This window comes from Leucoraja erinacea, chromosome 14 (assembly GCF_028641065.1).
Source record: "Leucoraja erinacea ecotype New England chromosome 14, Leri_hhj_1, whole genome shotgun sequence".
Lineage (NCBI taxonomy): Eukaryota > Metazoa > Chordata > Chondrichthyes > Rajiformes > Rajidae > Leucoraja > Leucoraja erinaceus.
The window spans coordinates 41852399-41873052 of record NC_073390.1 but is presented as its reverse complement, the minus strand read 5'-3'; the positions used below and the strand labels follow the sequence as shown (position 1 = coordinate 41873052).

Below are 20654 nucleotides of genomic sequence, written 5' to 3'. Positions count from 1 at the left end.
AGTCAATGCATATTTTTAAGGCCGAGATGGATAGATTCTTGATTAGTACAGGTGTCAGGGGTTATCGGGAGAAGGCAGGAGAATGGGGTTAGGAGGGAGAGATAGATCAGCCATGATTGAATAGCGGAGTAGGCTTGATGGGCCGAAAGGCCTAATTCTGCTCCTATCACATGTCCTTATAACCTTACGATGAAAATCCATGCGGGTCACGGGGAGAAGGTGCAAACTCCGTACAGACAACGCCCGTAGCCAGGATCGAACCCGGGTCTCTGGCGCTGTGAGGCAGCAACTCTACCGCTGCGGTCTACAGCTACCCAACTCTTGTCCAAGAGCGATCTCCCAACTTTGTTCCGCGCTGTGTGGGTGCGTCATTGGTGAAATAATGATGTTGTTGCCTGCAGCCTTCGATGTGACCGTTCACGGGCTGGGTTTACTTGCAGCAGCGAGGTCTCTGGCCCAGTCGTACTAATAAGATTATTAAGGGTTTGGACACACGAGAGGCAGTAAACATGTTCCCGATGTTGGGGGAGCAGAACCAGGGGCCACAGTTTAAGAATAAGGGGTACGCCATTTAGAACGGAGATGAGGAAACACCTTTTCTCACAGAGAGTTGTGAGTCTATGGAATTCTCTGCCTCAGATGGTTCTCTGCCTCTGCAGGCAGGTTCTCTGGGTACTTTCAAGAGAGAGCTAGATAGGGGTCTTAAATATAGCGGAGTCAGGGGATATGTGGACAATAGCAAGTTTAGCAATTCAATATTAATTTCTTAGTGTCAGTTAATGTCAATTAGTGTGTGCGTACATATGTGCATGTTGGTCATTCACCGTCTCTCAGGATGTGGCATGCTGTTACGTATTGTGCACCAAGATGTGCCGTATTTCCTTTGCCAAGGATTATTCTTAGTTTTGATGTCCTCTCCCTCCTCCCTCTCCCTCTCCCTCTCCCTCCTCCCTCCCTCTCCCTCTCCCTCCCTCCCCTCTCCTCCCCCTCCCCCCCCCTCTCTGGCCCCCCCCCCCCCCCCCCGCCCCCCCCCCCCCCGCTCCCCTGCCTGTGCTATGCGTGTTGGCCACAGCCTCTGCCATTGATCAGGTCAGCATGAACTATTCAGAATCGTCGACCACACACCAACAGGCAGAGCTGCCGCCCCTCTGACTAACTGACCTGTGTTTGAACCTGGTGCTGTCTGTGTGGAGTTTGCATGTTCACTCTAGGAATGTGTGGGTTTCCACATTCCTCCCCAAAAACGTACTGGCTCCATTGAAGAGAGAGTTAGATTTAGCTCCTTGGGTTAATGGCATAAAGGGATATGAGGAGAAAGCAGGAACGGGGTACTAATTGTGGATGATCAGCCATGATTATATTGAATGGCGGTGCTGGCTCGAGGGGCCGAATGGTCTACTCCTGTACCTATTGTCTATGTATCTATTTAACTATCCGTTAGTGGTTGCAGTTGGCCGCTGTACATTAGGGTCGCCAACTTTCTCACTCCAAAATAAGGGACAAAAGGTAAAAAATACGGGACAAACTCCCGACGGCAATTCGTTGACCGACTCGGCCGTGGCTGGGTGAGTGATGAGTTGGCCCGGGTGCTGGACGGCACACAAAGCCCAGGCCGGCGGGCCAGCTGAGGAGTTTTGGCCCGGGCCGCGCGCGCAAAGTCCGGCGCCCCGTCCAACTCATGAACCGATGATCGGCCACGAGTAGGAGTGGTGGTGGTGGTGTCGGCGTTAAGTGAAGGTCCGAAGGTCGGACAGCTGGGGACCGACGGGGTCACGGGCGAGGCGCTGCTGCCGCACTCCATGGGCTGCACTACGCCGGGACGGGCGAGGCGGGGCCAGATGCGGCGCTCCGACCCGACAGTCCCCTCGACCCGAGTAGCAGCGATCAAATACTGGACAAGGGCGGTCCCGTACAGAAACCATTTTAACCCAATATACGGGATGTCCCGGCTAATACGGGACATTTGGCAACCCTAGTCTGTACATTACTCCCTAATGTAAGCCAGTGGCAACATCGTTGGGGGGGGGGAATGGTTGCCACGTGAGACGTGGGTAAACGTACAAAGTGCACTCTTGTTTTCCAGGTATGTGGGAAATCTCCAAAGAATATTTGATTACTCTCCTCTGGACCCAACTCAAGACTTCGATACACAGATGTAAGTAACAGATTCTGCAAAACGAACCAATGATCTCGCCAGGTCATGAGGGATAGGAGCAGAATTAGGCCATTCGGCCCAGCAAGTCTACTCCACCATTCAATCACGGCTGATCTATCTCTCCCTCCTAACCCCATTCTCCTGCCTTCTCCCCGTAACCTCTGACACCCGTACTAATCAAGAATCTATCTATAGTACACAAAAATGCTGGAGAAACTCAGCGGGAGCAGCAGCATCTATGGAGCGAAGGAAATAGGCAACTCCCCCTCCCATTCCCCGTCCGACCTCTCTGTCCTGGGTCTCCCCCATGGCCAGAGTGAGCAACACCGAAAATTGGAGGAACAGCACCTCATATTCCGCCTGGGGAGTCTGCATCCTGCGGGCATGAACATTGAATTCTCCAAATTTTTTTAGCCCTTGCTGTCTCCTCCCCTTCCTCAGCCCTCGGGCTCCTCCTCCTCCTTTTTCCTTTCTTCTTCCCGCCAATCCCCATCAGTTTGAAGAGGGGTTTTGGCCCAAAACGTTGCCTATTTCCTTCGCTCCATAGATGCTGCTGCACCCGCTGAGTTTCTCCAGCATTTTTGTGTACCTTCGATTTTCCAGCATCTGCAGTTCCTTCTTAAACAAGAATCTATCTATCTCTGCCTTAAATGTATCTCAGCTGGAAATGGCACTAAAGGGTACTTGGTGTTCAAGACACTGTGGATAGACGCATGGATATGTAGGGAATGGAGGGATATGACAATAGACAATAGGTGCAGGAGTAGGCCATTCGGCCCTTTGAGTCAGCACCGCCATTCAATGTGATCATGGCTGATCATCCCCAATCAGTACCCCAGGAGAGTTCTTGGGGGGGGGGGGGGGTCAGAGGCCAATTAACATTCAAATCTGCTTGTCTTTGGACATCGATAAGAGATATGAGTTAGTGTGGGTGTCAGAGGTTATGGGGAGAAGGTAGGAGAATGGGGCTAGGAGGGAGAGATAGATCAGCCACGATTGAACGGCGAGGTAGACTCGATGGGCCGAATGGCCTAATTTTGCTCCTATCACTTATGCCTTATGAGTGTGGGAGGAAATTGGAGCACCCGGAGAATAACCCTCGCAGGTCACGGGGAGAACGTACAAGCTCTGTTCAGACAGCACCCGTAGTCAGGATGGAACCCGGGTCTCTGGCGCTGTGAGGCAGCAGCTCTACCCGCTGCACCACCGTGCCGCGATACCGTTCAGGGTTACAAAGTGGTTCACAGGAGTGGAATTCTGGGGAAGATCGCTGGAGTAATCCAGATAGCATTTAATTCACCAGGGCTGGTATGCAAAAACAGCGAAGTAACGTTGAGGGTCAATAATAGACAATAGGTGCAAGAGTAGGCCATTCGGCCCGTCATTCAATGTGATCACGACTGATCATCCCCAATCAGTACCCCGTTCCTGATAAGGCGCTGGTCAGGCCGCATTTGGAATATTGCGAGCAATTTTGGGCGCCAAATCTGAGGAAGGATGTGCTGTCTCTGGAGAGGGTCCAGAGGAGGTTTACAAGAATGATCCCAGGAATGAGTAGGTTAACCTATCATGAGCTTTTGTCGGCACTGGGCCTGTACTCGCTGGAGTTTTGAAGAATGAGGGGGGACCTCATTGAAATGTACAGAACAGGAAAAGGCTTGGATGGAGTTGATGTGGAGAGTTTCCACCAGTGGGAGAGTCTAGGACTAGAGGTCACAGCCTCAGAATTAAAGGACGTTCTTTTAGGAAGGAGATGAAGAGCAATTTCTTTAGTCAGAGGGTGGTGAATCTGTGGAATTCATTGCCACAGACGGCTGAGGAGGTCAAGTCAGTGGATATTTTTAAGGCAGAGATAGATAGATTCTTGGTGTCAATGGTTATGAGGAGAAGGCAGGAGACTGAGGTTAGGAGGGAGAGATAGATCAGCCACGATTAAATGGCAGAGTTGACTTCATGGGCCGAATGGCCTAATTCTTCTCCTAGCTCTTATGACTTTGTGATCTTATCAGCATGTGTTTCACAACGGACTGGATGTGAAAGGTGTGATTTTGTTTCTAAAGGGCCAAGTTGGGACATGCCCTGCTCTCTGGTCAATACTCCAGACCGCCAATGAAGTCGGATGTAATTGAACAGGTGATGAAAGAAGAAAACAAGGTATTTGACTCCATTCCTACCAGCTTGATAACTTTGCTCCCCCCTCACCTTCAAACTACGCCCCCTGGTGCTTGACTTTCCATCCTTCAGTTTGAGTTTAGTCTATTGTCACGTGTACCGAGGTACAGTGAAAAGCTTTTGTTGCGTGCTAACCAGCCAGCGGAAAGACAATCGAGCCGTCCCCAGTGTATAGATACATGACAATGTTTAGTGCAAGGTGATAGCCCTGTCCCACTGTACGAGCTCATTCAAGAGCTCTCCCAAGTTTTTAAATAAAATCAAACTCGTGGTAAGCACGTAGAATGTATGCAGCAGGTGCGGCGGATCTCGGGGCCGTCTCTTAGCGGCTCGTAACGCCAACGGCAGGTACTCGGGAAACGTGGTAAGTTCGGGAAGACTCGTGAAGATTTTTCAACATGTTGAAAAATGTCCACGGGAGCCCCGAGTACCTACGAGCGGCCATTACCGTAAATCTCCGAGTTTGAATCAGGGCAAACTCAGGAGAACTCTTGAATGAACTCGTACAGTGGGACAGGGCTTTAAAGCCGGCAAAGTCCGATTAAAGATAGTCCCTGGGAGAAAGGTTCTGACTATCTACCCTATCCTCGCCTCTCATCAATTTATAAACTTCTATTAGGTCTCTCTGTGATCTCCGGCATTCCAGAGAAACCAATCCAAGTCTGTCCAACCTTTAAACTTTGCCCTACCTTATGCCCGAGAGTGTTCGATTTTTCCATCCTGGGAAAAAGGTTCTGACTGTCTACCCTGTCTACAGTATGCCACGATAGAACTTTATTTATCCCAGGAGGGAGATTGTTCTGCCAATAGTCATTAAACACAACAAGATACATGAAACGTGAAATTAAAGTGACGAGCGGAAAGGATTGGGGATGTGCAAAGATTGCGGGGGGGGGGGGGGGGGGGGGGGGGGGGGGTGGAGGGGGGTCAGTATCAGTCTACCTCACGACAGAAGGGGGAGGAATTGTACAGTATCTTGGTGGGACGCTCTCCAAAGCCTCCACTTCCTTCCTGTAATGGGGGAGACCAGAACTGCATGCAATACTCCAAATGCGGCCTAGCCAAATGCGGCCTAAAATGCGGCCTAGCCAAATGCGGCCTAGCCAAATGCGGCCTTAGCCAAATGCGGCCTAGCCAAATGCGGCCTTAGCCAAATGCGGCCTAGCCAAATGCGGCCTAACCAAAGTCGTATAGAGCTGCGTCTTGATATAAACCTGAAGGCGTGATTTTCATTCATACATTCGACATCCCATCTTTGGCCCTATCACACTTTGACCGTTGCTCCCCTCTCACTCCCATTGACCTTTGACACCTCTCCATTGACCTCTGACCCCCCGGACCTTTGCCCCCTCACCCCCTTTGACCTTTGCTCCCCCTCATCCAATTGACCTTTGACCTTTGCTCCCCTCTCACCGCATTGACCGTTGACCCACTCACCACACTGACCTTTGACATTTGCTCCCCTCTCGCCCCCTCTTTTTCTGTCTGGAACTGATCATCTACGTTACTCACAGCTCTGTTTTATTGATTACAGTCCCAGCAGCAGGGGATGGTGCCCAGAATGTTTAAAGCGTTGGTCGGAAAAGGACATCCAGAGTTTTCATCGAATCGACAGCAAGATGCGCTAGAATTCTTTCTGCATTTAATTGGCCTTGTCGACGTAAGTCTCCAGCTGTAGATAGTCTTCACTTCAATTCCAAATTCTACTTTAGTATAGGACCGCAGCACATCACGTCAACAGGCCCCTCGGCCCACAATGCCTGTGCCACGCGTAAAACCAAGACCATCACGTTATAATGTAGTTCAGAGATACAGCACAAGCACAAGATGATACAGCAAGGCGGGGCTGCGGTAGAGTTGCTGCCTTACAGTGCCAGAGACCTGGCTTTGATCCTGACTACGGGTGCTGTCTGTACAGAGTTTGTTCCTTCTTCCCGTGACCCCGTGGGTTTTCTCCGGGTGAACCGGTTTCCTCCCACATCCCAAAGACGTGCGGGTTTGTACGTTATTAGGGTCTGTAGGTAAATTGTAGATGGTTCCCAGTGTGTAGGGTAATATTAGTGTACGGGCTGATCGCTGGTCGGCGCAGACTCGGTGGGCTGAAGGGCCCGTTAGCGCGCTGTCTCTCTAAACTAAACTAAGACCTCTCTTTTGTTGCGTTCCAGAGAAACAGCAGTGGTACGGACGATCCCAGTGAGGTCTTTCGCTTTATGGTGGAGGAGCGGGTGCAGTGTTGCCAGTCGAGGATGGTGAAATACAAGCAGAGAGTGGACTATATCATGCAACTGCCCGCCCTGCTGGAGGCTGCCAGCAACAAAGGTGCTTCTACAGCACCCCGCCTGGTATAGATGCGGGGAAACTCGTGGGAACGTGGAGGGATTACCTATGATCACGGCTTGAGAATTGGAGGGATATGGGCCCAACTCAGGCAGGTGGGATGAGTGTAGCTGGGACATGTTGGCCGGTGTGGGCAAGTCAGGCCGAAGGGCCTGTTTCCACGCTATCATTCTGCACTCATCTCCCTTGTGTAGGAAGGAACTGCAGATGCTGGTTTCCACTGAAGGTAGACGCAAAATGCTGGAGCAACTCAGCGGGACAGGCACCATCACTGGAGAGAAGGAAGAAGTTGAGATCCTTCCTCAGACTCAATAATGTTTTGTTTAACTTACCTTTCTTGGCAGATTGAGACCCTTCTTCAGAACCGTCTGAGGAAGGGTTCCAGCTCAAGACGTCAGCTATTCCTTTTCTCCAGAGATGTTGTCTGACTTGTATTACACTTGTATCATGAAGCCCATAACTGAACCCACGCTGGAGTCATGCAGCACGGAAACAGGTCCTTCGGCCCAACTCTTCCATGCCGACCAAGATGTCTCACACACACACACACACACGCACGCACACACATATACACACACACACATACACACATATACACACACACACACACACACACACACACACACACACACACACACACACACACACATAAACACACACACACACACACACACACACACACACACACACACACACAAACACACACACACACACACACACTGTCTTTGTTAATGTTGACTTCAAGATTACATCCAAACAATGAAGGGGAATTATTTTTATAATGAGAAGATGTGAATGCTCTCAGTGAAGCATTTTCGAAGCATCGTTAAATTGTGTTCCTTTTGCCGGCCTTACAGAGGAACTAATTGCGTATGAGTTACGGAGGCGAGAAGCGGAGATAGTGAAGCGGCCTTTACGCGAGGTTGTCCGAGCCAGAATCCCCTACAGTGGTTGCCTTCAAGCCTATCAGGAGCCAGAAAACGTGGCGGACTTCTGGAGCAGCGCACTGCAGGCAAAGTCGGCGGCAATAAAGTACGTGTTTGACATTAATCTAGCGAGACAGCGTGGAAACAGGCTCCCTCGGCCCACCCAGTCCGCGCCGAACAATGGTGACCCGCCACACCCAGTTACGATACGATAGAACTTTATCCGATTTAGGATAATTAAACTTCCTCGATATCCCACGTTCTCATCCATTCCTCAGTATTGTGTGCAGTTTTGGTCCCCTAATTTGAGGAAGGACATTTTTGCTATTGAGGGAGTGCAGCGTAGGTTTACAAGGTTAATTCCTGGGATGGCGGGACTGTCGTATGCTGGGAGAATGGAGCGTCTGGGTTTGTACACTCTGGAGTTTAGAAGGATGAGAGGGGATCTTATTGAAATATATAATATTGTTAAGGGTTTGGACACGTTAGAGGCAGGAAACATGTTCCCGATGTTGGGGGAGTCCAGAACCAGGGACCACAGTTAAAGAATAAGGGGTAAGCCATATAGGATGGAGACGAGGAAACACTTTTTCACCCAGAGAGTTATGAGTCTGTGGAATTCTCTGCCTCAGAAGGCAGCGGAGGCTGATTCTCTGGATGCTTTCAAGAGAGAGTTCGATAGAGCTCTTAAAGATAGCAGAGTCAGGGGAAATGGGGAGAAGGCAGGAACAGGGGTACTGATTGTGGATGATGAGCTATGATCACAGTGAATGGCGGTGCTGGACTGAAGGGCCAAATGGCCTACTCCTGCACCTATTGTCTAAAATGTAGTAACTGGAACTCTCTGCCACAGAGGGTAGTTGAGGCCAGTTCATTGGCTATATTTAAGAGGGAGTTAGATGTGGCCCTTGTGGCTAAGGGGATCAGGGGGTATGGAGAGAAGGCAGGTACGGGATACTGAGTTGGATGATCAGCCATGATCATATTGAATGGCGGTGCAGGCTCGAAGGGCCGAATGGCCTACTCCTGCACCTAATTTCTATGTTTCTATGTTTCTAACTGGTTCTGATATTTAAAATGACAATATTTTGTTTACAGGACTATTCGTTTTGCTTCATTTCCTGAATATCTGGTGATTCAAATAAAGAAATTCACCTTCGGTATTGACTGGGTGCCAAAGAAATTAGGTAAGCTGGTGAAAACCTGTCATCGTTCACGTGGTCACATTGTCCAAGCTGTATATTGTTATTAGAATATTCATAATCCACAACAAACTATCATGATGGAACTGCCTTATTGAATAAGTTGGTTAAAATACACAAAAGGGCACAAAGTGCTGGAGTAACTCAGCAGGTCAGGCAGCATCTGTGGAGATGCCCTGGAGATGGGGTCTGAAGACACAAAGCCTCACCCATTCCTTCTCTCCAGAGATGCTGCCTGTCCCGCTGAGTTACTCCAGCATTTTGCGTCTAGTTCTGGAGAACACGCATAAGTGACGATTCGGGTCGGGACCCATCTTCAGACTGATTGGTAGAGGGGTGGAGGGTGGGGAGGGGGAGATGAAAGCTGGGATAGGGGAGAGTCGGGTCAGAACTTGGTGAGTAATAGAAGTCACGATGGGCAGGCAGATAGTTGGAGCAAAGCCCAGTGAAAAGAACATTAGGTGTGAGACAGGTGGATAGGGAAGCTGGGAGGTGGGGAGGGCATTGGGGTGGGGGGAGGGGGAGGGTTTGGTTGACAGGTTTAGAAAGATATGGGCCAGGTGGGACTAGTGTAGAAGGGGCATCTTGGTCGGTATGGGCTAGCTGGGACAAAAAGGGAATGTCAAGTGCCTGTCCCACGAGCATGCGACTCCATGCGGCAAGCGCGACCTAAAGCCCGCAGCCGCCTCGACGCTGTACGCACGGAGGTCGAGTGAGTGACGTGAAGTTAGAGCGAAGTCCGACGGGCGTACGGCGTTGAGGCGGCTGTCGGCCGGCAGGCCATTGCCGCGCGGAATTTTTGAACACGGTCAGTTTTTTCGGAGCCCCGCGCGATGTCGGGACCAGCTCCGCACAACTCCATACGGCTCTGGCGATCGAAGTGGGACCGGCCCCGCGAGGCCGTACGGCTCAAGCGACCACGTTAGGTCACGCTTCCAGGCGCATGCTGGTGGGACCGGCCCTGTAGATTGCGCTTGCAATAGGTGCAGGGGTAGGCCATTCGGCCCTTCGAGCCAGCACCGCCATTCAATGTGATCATGGCTGATCATCCACAATCGTTAGATCGTTCCTGCCTTCTCCCCATATCCCCTGACTCCGATATATTTAAGGGCCCTATTTAGCTCACTCTTGAAAGTATCCAGAGAGCCGGCCTTCAGGAGAGTGTACGAGACATCATGTCAGGAACACAGGATGCTGCTTGCTGTGTTGTCCTCTGATTACATTCCCAATTGGCTCTGAACCTATTCTGGCATCAACAAATAAGCCCTCGACCAAATTTGATCAATAATCATTGAAAGGTTCTGTTAAATATTATAAAAATGAACTGCAGACGCTGGTTTATGCCGAAGATAGACGCAAAATGCCGGAGTAACTCAGCGGGTCAGGCAACATCTTTGGAGAAAATGGATAGATGACGTTTCGGGTCAGGACCCTTCTTTGGACTCAAAGGCGGAAGGTTTAGTTCAGAGATACAGCGCAGAAACAGGCCCTTCGGCCCACCGAGTCCGTGCCGACCCAAAGACCACCCCGCACACACACTATCCCCGCACTAGGGACAGTTTACAATCTTTGCACAAACCTGCACGTCTTTGGAGGGTGGGAGGAAACCAGAGCACCCGGAGAAAACCCACGCAGTCACAGGGAGAACGTGCAAACTCTGTACAGCCAACACCCGTAGTCAGGATCGAACCCGGGTCTCTGGCGCTATGTGGTGGCAACTCTACCGCTGCGCCACCGTGCCGCTCTTGGATAGGTTTTAGTATCTCGTTAGATCGTTAATGCAACTTGGACCCCCTTGTATCGGTTCTGCCCCCACACGTTCCAATCAGGATTTGGTCGAAGGGAAAGATAGTGTACTTTTAATGATATATAGCTCAGTTGTTGAAGCTGCCAGGGTTTGAAGCCCGTTGCATGTTTCGCTGCAAGGCACGTCACAGACCGACCTCTCCGCATTGTGTTTCAGATGTTTCCATAGACATGCCGGACCTGCTGGATATCTGCCATCTCCGAGCCACGGGGTTACAGCCCGGAGAGGAAGAGCTGCCGGATATTTCCCCGCCCATCGTCATCACCAACCAGGGTAAAGGCAACTCATTCCTTCCGAACCTCCCACCCAGTCAACTGAAGCACTCCCCCCTTCCTCCCATGTGTTAAACCACATTGGACGCATGTATAATGAATGAATGCATAAGTTTATTGGCCAAGTATATTCACATACAAGGAATTTGCCTTGGTGCTCCACCCGCAAGTGACAACGTGACATACAGTGACAGTTAAGAATGACAACTAAAACTTTAAACATGAATAATAAAACATTATCGATTAAACATGTGAATCGAATAACCATCTGTTAAAACATAGATAACGATTCGACTGTCTTAGTTTTAGTAAGGACTTTGGACTTTTTATAGACAATATACAATAAGTGCAGGAATAGGCCTTCAGCCCTTCGAGCCAGCACCACCATTCAATATGATCATCCCCAATCAGTACCCCGTTCCTGCCTTCTCCCCATATCCCCCGACTCCACTATTTTTAAGAGCCAGATATTTTTTTCACTAGTTGTCGGGTTTTTAACATTTGTTGAATTTTTAGTTTGAGTTTATCTCATTGTCGCTTGTACTGAGGTCGAGTGAAACGCCTTTGTTGCGTGTTATCCAGTCAGTGGAAAGACAATACATGATTACAATCGAGCCATCCACAGTGTACAGATACATGATCAAGGGAATAATGTTTAATGCAAGATAAAGTCCAGTAAAGTCAGATTTAAAAAAATCCGAGGGTCTCCAATGAGGTTGATAGTTGCTCAGGACTGCTCTCTAGTTGGTGATAGGATGGTTCAGTTGCCTGACGCCAGCCGGGAAGAAACTGCCCCAGAATCTGGAGGTGTGCGTTTTCACAATTCTGTACCTCTTGCCCGAGGGGAGAGGGGAGAAGAGGGAGTGAGGGTGAGACTGGTCCTTGATTATGCTGCTGGCCTTGCCGAGGCTGCGTGAAGTGTAGATGGAGTCGATGGAAGGGAGGTTGGCTTATGTGACGGTTTGGGCTGCGTCCTCGATTCTCTCCAATTTCTTGGATGGAGACAGCAAGAACTATTTGAGTTTATTGTGTTATCTATGAGCACGGTGTTTACCGTCCTGTTATGCTGCGGTAAGTAAGCATCTTATTGTTCCAACTAGACCAAGTCGGACCCGTTGGGTCCTGTTCCCCCAACGCAATACTCCACCACTTACCCATAGCCAGCAACTGCGCAGGCACGACTCATTTGCCCTCATCCCCCAACATTCCCTCCCCTCCTCTTCACCCTCCCTCTCTCTCTCCTCTCTCCTCTCCCCTCCCCCCTCTCCCTGCTCCCCCACTCCTGTCCTCTCCCCTATCGCACTCCCCCAGTAAACACAATATCCAAATAACATTTATTTTACACCCCTCCCCCATTCCCTCCTTCTCCTTACAACAATGTAACAAATCTCTTATTGCACTGGGTGGAACACTGTTGATGGGCAGTTTATGTAAAGAGATCCCATTGTGATGTCAGTTGAGAATGTTGTACGGTATTCTCGTCTGAGGTAAGGCTTTGATGTGACTAGCACAAAGGACGGGTCCACACCGGGTTTGCATTCCAGAGCAAGGGTCCATTTATTCTGCAATCACTGCCTTTTATCTTGAAGGTCACTTGACCTCAGTCACGAGGCTCATGCACGAGTTTCTGTTACATTGATTGCAAAGACATCACAGACATCACAAATGTGAATAACTTGTAAAATATAACATCAATCTGAAGGAAACTTGATAAAAACACATCACAAGCCAATTGCTAGTAAGGGCGGTGCAAAATTTATAGTGCTATCGTGTGCCGTTTTGGCATAATTTCAGGATCACATACACACACACACACGTAGAAACAAACAAGATGAGAGTTTTAGTAATATATATAGATTGTCAGTAAATATGACATTTAAACATTCTTGACTTGGTGAGGAGTATTGTGTTCAGTTTTGATCACCCCACTGTGGGAAGGATTCCAGTGAGCTGGAAAGGTGCAGAGAAGATTTACGAGGATGTTTCCAGGACTTGAGGGCCTGAGCTACAGGGAGAGGTTGGGCAGACTCAGACTTTATTCCTTGGAGCGCAAGAGAATGTGGGGTGATCTTACAGAGGGGTACAAAATCACGAGGGGAATAGATTGCCCTGCTTGTAGAATGTTCCCGATGTTGGGGGAGTCCAGAACTGGAGGCCACAGTTTAAGAATATAGAGTAAGCCATTTAGAACGGAGATGAGGAAACACTTATTCACGCAGAGAGTTGTGAGTCTGTGGAATTCTCTGCCTCAGAGGGCGGTGGAGGCCGGTTCTCTGGATACTTTCAAGAGATAGGGCTCTTAAAGATAGCGGAGTCAGGGGATATGGGGAGAAGGCAGGAACAGGGTACTGATTGTGGATGATCAGTCATGATCACATTGAATGGCGGTGCTGGCTCAAAGGGCCGAATGGCCTATTCCTGATCCTATTATCGATTGTCTATTGCTTTTTATAACACCAACTATTAGGAAGTAATAAACTTTTAGCAGTGAGTATACTGTACGTACAGTTGTTATTGTTCCCAGATACCAGTTTTTTATTTTCCTACTGATTCTATAATGTTTTATTATTAATGTTTAATGTTTTATGTGTTATTCCCAACTGTATATCACTGTATGTTGTTGCCACTTGTGGGCGGAGCACCAAGGCAAATTCCTTGTATGTGAATACTTGGCCAATAAACTTATTCATTCATTCATTTTTATCAAAACCCACCAACATTTGTCCCAGATGGAATTATGCTTGATGTGGGATTAATTTTAAAATGATTCTCTCTCCTTTCCTCCCACCCCTGCTTAACACATGTGGCTTTTGTGGAAGATGTGAGTATTGTGTTGGAAATTGGATAAAAACGCCACATCAAGTTCTCTAAGGCATTTGGAGATGTTTTCTCAGTCAGCAGTGCATGATAAATGTGGGACATCACTGGTTTTTGCCTCTCCCCTCTGGTTCAGTGTTTAGTTCAGTTTAGTTTAGAGATACAGCACGGAAACAGGCCCCTCGGCCCACCGTGTCCGCGCCGACCAGCGACCCCCTGCACATTAACACCACCCTATACACACTAGGGACAATTTACATTTATACCAAGCCAATTGACCTACAGACGTGTACGTCTTTGGAGTGTGGGAGGAAACCAGAGCACCCGGAGAAAACCTATGCAGGTCACGGGGAGAACGTGCAAACTCCGTACAGACAGCACCCATAGTTGGGATGGAACCCGGGTCTCTGGCGTTGTGAGGCAGCAACTCTACCGCTGCGCCACCGCGCGGCCGAGTCTTCACAGAGTTGGAACGTAGAAGATGCTGACTGATGGGTAAAGGAGGAAAACTAATTGTGTTGTTTTATCTTTCAGGTCATCTACTGAACCACTTCATGGAATGTATGTATTTTTCGTTTTTCTTTACAAAATATATTCATGACGCCCCTTTATCCATTAACGGGCTTTACTCCACCTTAATCACAAGTTTTCAACAATTATTGTCTGAAAGAGAATTTCTAAAACCATGCTGTATGCCTTCAGTCTCAAATCTTAAATCTGTAAGGTGACTTTGCAAAGGGCCTGTCCCACTTACGCAATTTTTTTTCACCAACTTGCCGGCACCCGTCATAGTCGCATCAGGTGGCCGAAAATTTTCAACACGTTGAAAACCCAGCGGCGACCGGAACAAGGTACGTCTCTTTGGGCGACTACTCACGACCGTACAGGCTGCGTGTGCGACATGTCGCGGGGTGACCCCCGTGTGGTTGTGAGTGGTCACCGAAAAAAATTTAGTAAGTGGGGCAGGCCCTTAAGGTCACAAAGATGCTCAGCCATTTTGGTTATCGTTAACCTTGCACTAATATTATGTAATTCCAGTCAATGCCTTGCTTTGTCTCACGATTTCTCAAACTTGGCTGAGGTCTTCAAAGCAACATTTTTTGATTGATGGAAAGACACAGCATGGAAACAGGCCCTTCTGCCCACAGAGTCCACGCCGACCATCGATCACCCGTACACACCAGCCCTGTGTTATCCCCCTTTTGCATCCACTCCCTACACACTAGCAGCGAATTACAGAGGGCCGATTAACCTGGGGACAATTTACAATCTTTACCAAAGCCAATTATCCTGCAAACTGCACGTCTTTGGAGTGCGGCAGGAAACCGAAGCACCCGGAGGAAACCCACACAGGTCACAGGGAGAACGTACAAACTCCGTACAGACAGCACCCGTAGTCGGGATGGAACCCAGGTGTCTGGCGCTGTGAGGCAGTGATTGGTGTTTGTGTCCCTCTCTCCGCAGCTCCAGACATTGATGAGTCGGCAGTGATGCAGCTGGCAGAGATGGGGTTCCCCCTGGAAGCGTGCCGGAAAGCGGTCTACTACACTGGGAATCTGGGAGCAGAGCTGGCCTTCAACTGGATCATAGCACACATGGAAGAGCCCGGTAAGATGAGTGGGGACCTCATTGAAACTTACCAAACAGTGCAAGGCCTGGATGGAGTGGATGTGGAGAGGATGTTTCCACTAGTGGGAGAGTCCAGGACCAAGGGTCATAGCCTCAGAATTGAGTCTGAAGAAGGGTCTCGACCCGAACCGTCACCGATTCCTTCGCTCCATAGATGCTGCCTCACCCGCTGAGTTTCTCCAGCATTTTTGTCTACCTCCGCCATTCAACGTGACCATGGCTGATCATCCACACTCAGTACCCCGTTCCTGCTTTTTTTTCCCCAGATCCCTTGATTCCTTGAGCCCTAAGAGCTCAATCTACCTCTCTTTCTCGAGCAAAGCTCTCTTGAGCATAGCTTTCAGAAGGATCTCGGTGAAGTAAGGAGGTTGAGAGCAGTCTCTCAAGCGGGCTGTCACACAAACCAGCTCAGTGGTTAAACTGGCTGCAATGTTGTCATTGACTTGGCACCACGGAACATTCTGGAATGTTTGATCATGCAGCTTCTATTTATACATCGCAGTAACGCGGCAGAAATGCAAAGGACTGTTCTCCAATTAAAACACTGACGGACAGCCGCACTAGAAGATGATCAGAAGCTTGCATTAAAAACGTTTTTTATATAATATCTCCGTCCGGTGTTACATTTCACTCCTCTCCTTATCTGACAGGTGTCTCCTCTTCACCTGCAGCCTCTGTCACCTACTGCACCCATCTGCCAACCACCCACCCCCACCCCCTCCTCTGTATCCACCCATCACTCTCCAGGCTTTAGACAATAGACAATAGGTGCAGGAGTAGGCCATTCGGCCCTTCGAGCCAGCACCGCCATTCAATGTAATCATGGTTGACCAGTACTCCGTTCCTGCCTTCTGCTCATATCCCCTGACTCCGCTATCTACAAGAGCCCTATCTAGCTCTCTCTTGAAAGTACCCAGAGAACCGGCCTCCACCGCCCTCTGAGGCAGAGAATTCCACTCACTCACAACTCTCTGTGTGAAAAAGTGTTTCCTCGTCTCCGTTCTAAATGGCTGACCCCTAATTCTTAAACTGTGTGGCCCCTAGTTCTGGACTCCCCCGACATCGGGAACATGTTTCCTGCCTCTAGCGTGTCCCGCCCCCATCTTTCCTTTCCAGCTTTCTCTCCCCCCTCCATCAGTCTGAAGATGTGTCCCAGCCCCAAACATCCCATGTCCATTCCCTCCACAGATGCCGCCCGACCCACTGGGTTCCCTCGTGTTCAGTCACAAAGGCAAACATGCGTACTCCATGCAGCCAACACCCGAGGATCGAACCTGCGACCCTGGGTCCGTGAGGCGTCAGCCCTAACCCGCTGCGCTACTGCTGCCTGACTTGCCGAGCTCCTCCAACACTGTGTTTTAGCGTTGAGTTCATCGCCTCAGAATTAAAGGAAGCTCCTTTAGGAGGAGACGAGGAGGAATTTCTTTAGTCAGAGGGTAGTGAATCTGTGGAATTCTTTGCCACAGAAGGCTGTGGAGGGCAAGTCAATGGATGTGTTTAAGGCAGAGATAGACAGGTTTGTGATTAGTACGGGTGCCAGAAGTTATGGGGAGAAGGCAGGAGAATGGGGTTAGGAGGGAGGGATAGATCAACCATGATTGAATGGCGGCATAGACTTGATGGACCGAATGGCTCAACTCTGCTCCTCCAACTTATGAGTAACCAAAGTCCATTCTAAAGGGAAGATAGACATGAAATGCTGCAGTAACTCAGCCGGACAGACAGCATCTCTGGAGAGAAGGGATGGGTGACGTTTCGGGTTGAGGCCCTTCTTCAGGCTGATATTACAAAGGGGTCTGTTTACAGGAGGGTTGTGTGTATATATTATGTTTGTATTAATTTGCCTCTCTCCCCCAATAGACTTTGCGGAGCCACTAACATTGCCAAGAAGCGGCGAGGTCGGGGGTTTGGATGTGGGCCAGTGTGAGGTGGGTCTGTCCGGAGGAGCCGCATCCACGAGGAACCAGCCCCCGGAGGAGATCGTGGCCATCATCACCTCCATGGGCTTCCACAGGAAGCAGGCCATCCACGCTCTGAAAGCAACCGTGAGCATCCACTCGCATCCCTCCTCTCCCGCAAACCCTTCACCAAAGTCAAAGTCAAATTTTATTCACAACTGCACCCGAAGGTGCAGTGAAATGAATTTGCCAGCAGCGATACACTTAAAAAGTACACACAATACACAATAATGTTTAACACATTCTTCATTGTTCTTCCCCCGCACAATTAAAGCATGGAATAATCTCCACCCAACTATAGTTACCCAACCGGATGCAACTAAATTTAAAGTAGTTCTTTCTTCCCAATAACCCTTTCTGGCTTAAGCCCTCCCTTAACCACCTCCAGTTTAAATTCCATTTGGAATATTTTGGAGGACCAAGAAACCAAGAACCAAGGCACAAAGTTCAGTCTAGTTTAGTTCATGGTCACGACATCAGGGACATGCCGTGAGTAATTACTCAGGGTAGGCACTGGCAGCATCTCTGGAGAGAAGGAATAGGTGTTAGGTTTAGGCTTTAGAGTTTAGGGCTGCAGCGCGGAAACAGGCTCTTCGGCCCACCGGGTCCGCACATTAACACTGTCCTACACACACTAGGGACAATTTACATTTATAACAAGCCAATTAACCTACGACTTTGGAGTGTGGGAGGAAACCGGAGCACCCGGAGGAAACCCACGCAGGTCACGGGGAGAACGTACAAACTCTCCTTTTTTTAACGTTTACCAAGCCAATTAACCTACAAACCTGCACGAGTGTGGGAGGAAACCGAAGATCTTGTAGAAAACCAACACAGGTCATGGGGAGAACGTACAAACTCGGCACAGACAGCACCCGTGGTCGTGATCGAACCCGGGTCTCTGGCGCAGCAAGCGCTGTAAGGCAGCGACTCTACCACTGTGCCACCGTGACACAGTGAAAGGCTTTTGTTAGCGTGCTATCCAGTCAAACTAAAGACTATACAATAATACATCTAGCCGTTCACAGGGTACAGATACAGGACAAAACGTACAACATTTAGTGCAAGATAAAGTCGGGAAGTCATGATGCAGCTCGAGTTTAGATCAGTTTATTGTCACGTGTACAGAGGTATAGTGCAAAAGTTGCGTGCTAACTAGTTAGCGGAAAGATTATGCATGATTACAATCGGGCCGTCTACATATGCATTGGCCTTCATCAGTCAGAGTATTGAGTATAGAGGTTGGGAGGTCATGTTGCTGTTGTATCTGACGTTGGTGAGGCCGCATTTACAGTAATGTGGAGGAAGGAACTGCAGGTGCTGGTTTGCACCGAAGATAGACACAAATTGCTGGAGTAACTAAGCGGGTCGGGCAGCTTCTCTTTAGAGAAGGAATGGGTGACGTTTCGGTTTGACACCCTTCTTCAGCCTCTGTTCAGTGTTCAGTTCCGGGCACCATGTTATGGGAAAGATGTTGTCAATCTGGAAAGTGCACAGAGCAGATTTACGAGGATGTTGCCAGGACTCGAGGGCCTGAGCTACAGGGAGAGGTTGAGGATGCTGGGTCTCTATTCCATGGAGCGCAGGAGGATGAGGGCTGATCTTATATGGGTGTACAAAATCATGTGCAGAATAGATCGGGTGGAGTCTCGTGCCCAGAGTGGGGGAATCGAGGACCAGAGGACATAGGTTTAAGGTGAAGGGGAAAAGATTTAATAGGAATCTGAGGGGTAACTTTTTCACACAAAGAGTGATGGGCGTATGGAACGAGCTGCTGGAGGAGGTAGTTGAGGTTGGGACTATCACAACGTTTTTTTTTAAAGTTAGACAGGTACATGGATAGGACAGGTTTGGAGGGATATGGACCAAATGCAGGCAGGTGGGACAAGTGTAGATGGGACATTGTTGGCCGGTGTGGGCAAGTTGGGCCAAAGGGCCTGTTTCCATGCTGTATCACTCTATGATTCCACATGATTACAATCGAGCCATCCACAGTGTACGGATACATGATATAGGGGAGTGACGTGAATGACGCTTTGTGCAAGGTCAAGTCTGGTGAGTCTTTGATGAATGTGATGTTGGACGTTGCCCACAACCTGTGGACCTGACCTCAGTGCTGCCGTCTCTTGCAGAACAACAACCTGGAGCGAGCTCTGGACTGGATCTTCAGCCGCACGGACAGCGAGGACGAGAGCGAGGCAGCGTCGGAGGACGACTCACAGTCACACATCGCCGCGGAGACGGACACGGAGCCGGCCAGGCCCAGGGTACGGGACGGTGCGGGAAGTAAGTCCCATCCTCAGGCCCCGCACCTTCACACTCGCTGTTTAATAACTCAGCGGTAGAGTTGCTGCCTCACAGCGCCAGATACCTGGGTTTGATCCTGACTACGGGTGCTGTCTGTATAGAGTTTGAACATTCTCCCTGTGACCTGCATTGGATTTCTCCGAGATCTTCGGTTTCCTTCCACACTCCAAAGACGTGCAGGTATAAGTGTAAATGACCCCTAGTGTGTGTAGGATAGTGTTAGTGTGCGGGGATCGCTGTTCGGCACGGACTCGGTTGGCCGAAGGGCCTGTTTCCGCACTGTATCTCGACGAAAAAATTGTCTCACGTGTACCGAGGTACAGTGGAAAGCATTTTTATCGCGCGCTATCCAGTCAGCAGAAAGACAATACATGATTACAATCGAACCGAAGATAGACACAAAGTGCTGGAGTAACTCAGCGGGTCAGGCAGCATCTCTGGAGAAAAGGGATAGGTGATATTTCAGGTCTGATCAGTCCGATGAAGGGTCTCAACTTGAAATGACACCTATTCCTTCTCACCAGAGATGCTGCCTGTCCCGCTGAATTACTCTAGTATTTTGTGTCTCTGGTGTAAACCAGCATCTGCAGTTTAGTTTTAGATTAGAGATACAGTGCGGAAACAGGCCCTTCGGCTCTGACCAGCGATACCCGCACATTAACACTATCCTATACCCACTAGGGACTATTTTTTTTAATTTTTTTTAATTTTTACCAAGCCAATTAACCTACATACCTGTATGTCTTTGGAGTGTGGGAGGAAACCGAACATCTCGGAGAAACCCCACACAGGTCATGGGGAGAACGTACAAACGCCGTACAGACAGCACCCGTAGTCAGGATTGAACCCGGGTCTCGGGCGCTGCATTCGCTGTAAGGCAGCAACTCTACCGCTGCGCCACCGTGCCACCCACAGTGTAGGGATGCTTGATAAAGCGTATAACGTTCAGTGCAAAATAAAGTCCAATTATAGGTAGGCCGAGGGTCTCACAGCAACTAGAGTACGAGTCAAAGGCTCGTGAAATGATCGACTTAGAATTACAATCACACCAACGCCTCGACTTCCTTAGAAG

General features: G+C 49.3%; 1 protein-coding gene across 1 annotated transcript in view; it reads left to right on the top strand.

Annotated features, from left to right (window-relative positions):
* Positions 1 to 20654, top strand: part of usp13 (ubiquitin specific peptidase 13) — a 55979-nt gene that overhangs the window by 26553 nt on the left and 8772 nt on the right. Inside the window, exons 9-19 of the mRNA XM_055646239.1 lie at positions 2084 to 2155; positions 4216 to 4309; positions 5862 to 5987; positions 6493 to 6646; positions 7522 to 7696; positions 8689 to 8777; positions 10756 to 10878; positions 14223 to 14249; positions 15153 to 15296; positions 17178 to 17362; positions 19408 to 19561. Of these exons, the coding sequence (XP_055502214.1) occupies positions 2084 to 2155; positions 4216 to 4309; positions 5862 to 5987; positions 6493 to 6646; positions 7522 to 7696; positions 8689 to 8777; positions 10756 to 10878; positions 14223 to 14249; positions 15153 to 15296; positions 17178 to 17362; positions 19408 to 19561 (1343 nt within the window). The remainder of the gene's footprint in view (positions 1 to 2083; positions 2156 to 4215; positions 4310 to 5861; positions 5988 to 6492; positions 6647 to 7521; positions 7697 to 8688; positions 8778 to 10755; positions 10879 to 14222; positions 14250 to 15152; positions 15297 to 17177; positions 17363 to 19407; positions 19562 to 20654) is intronic.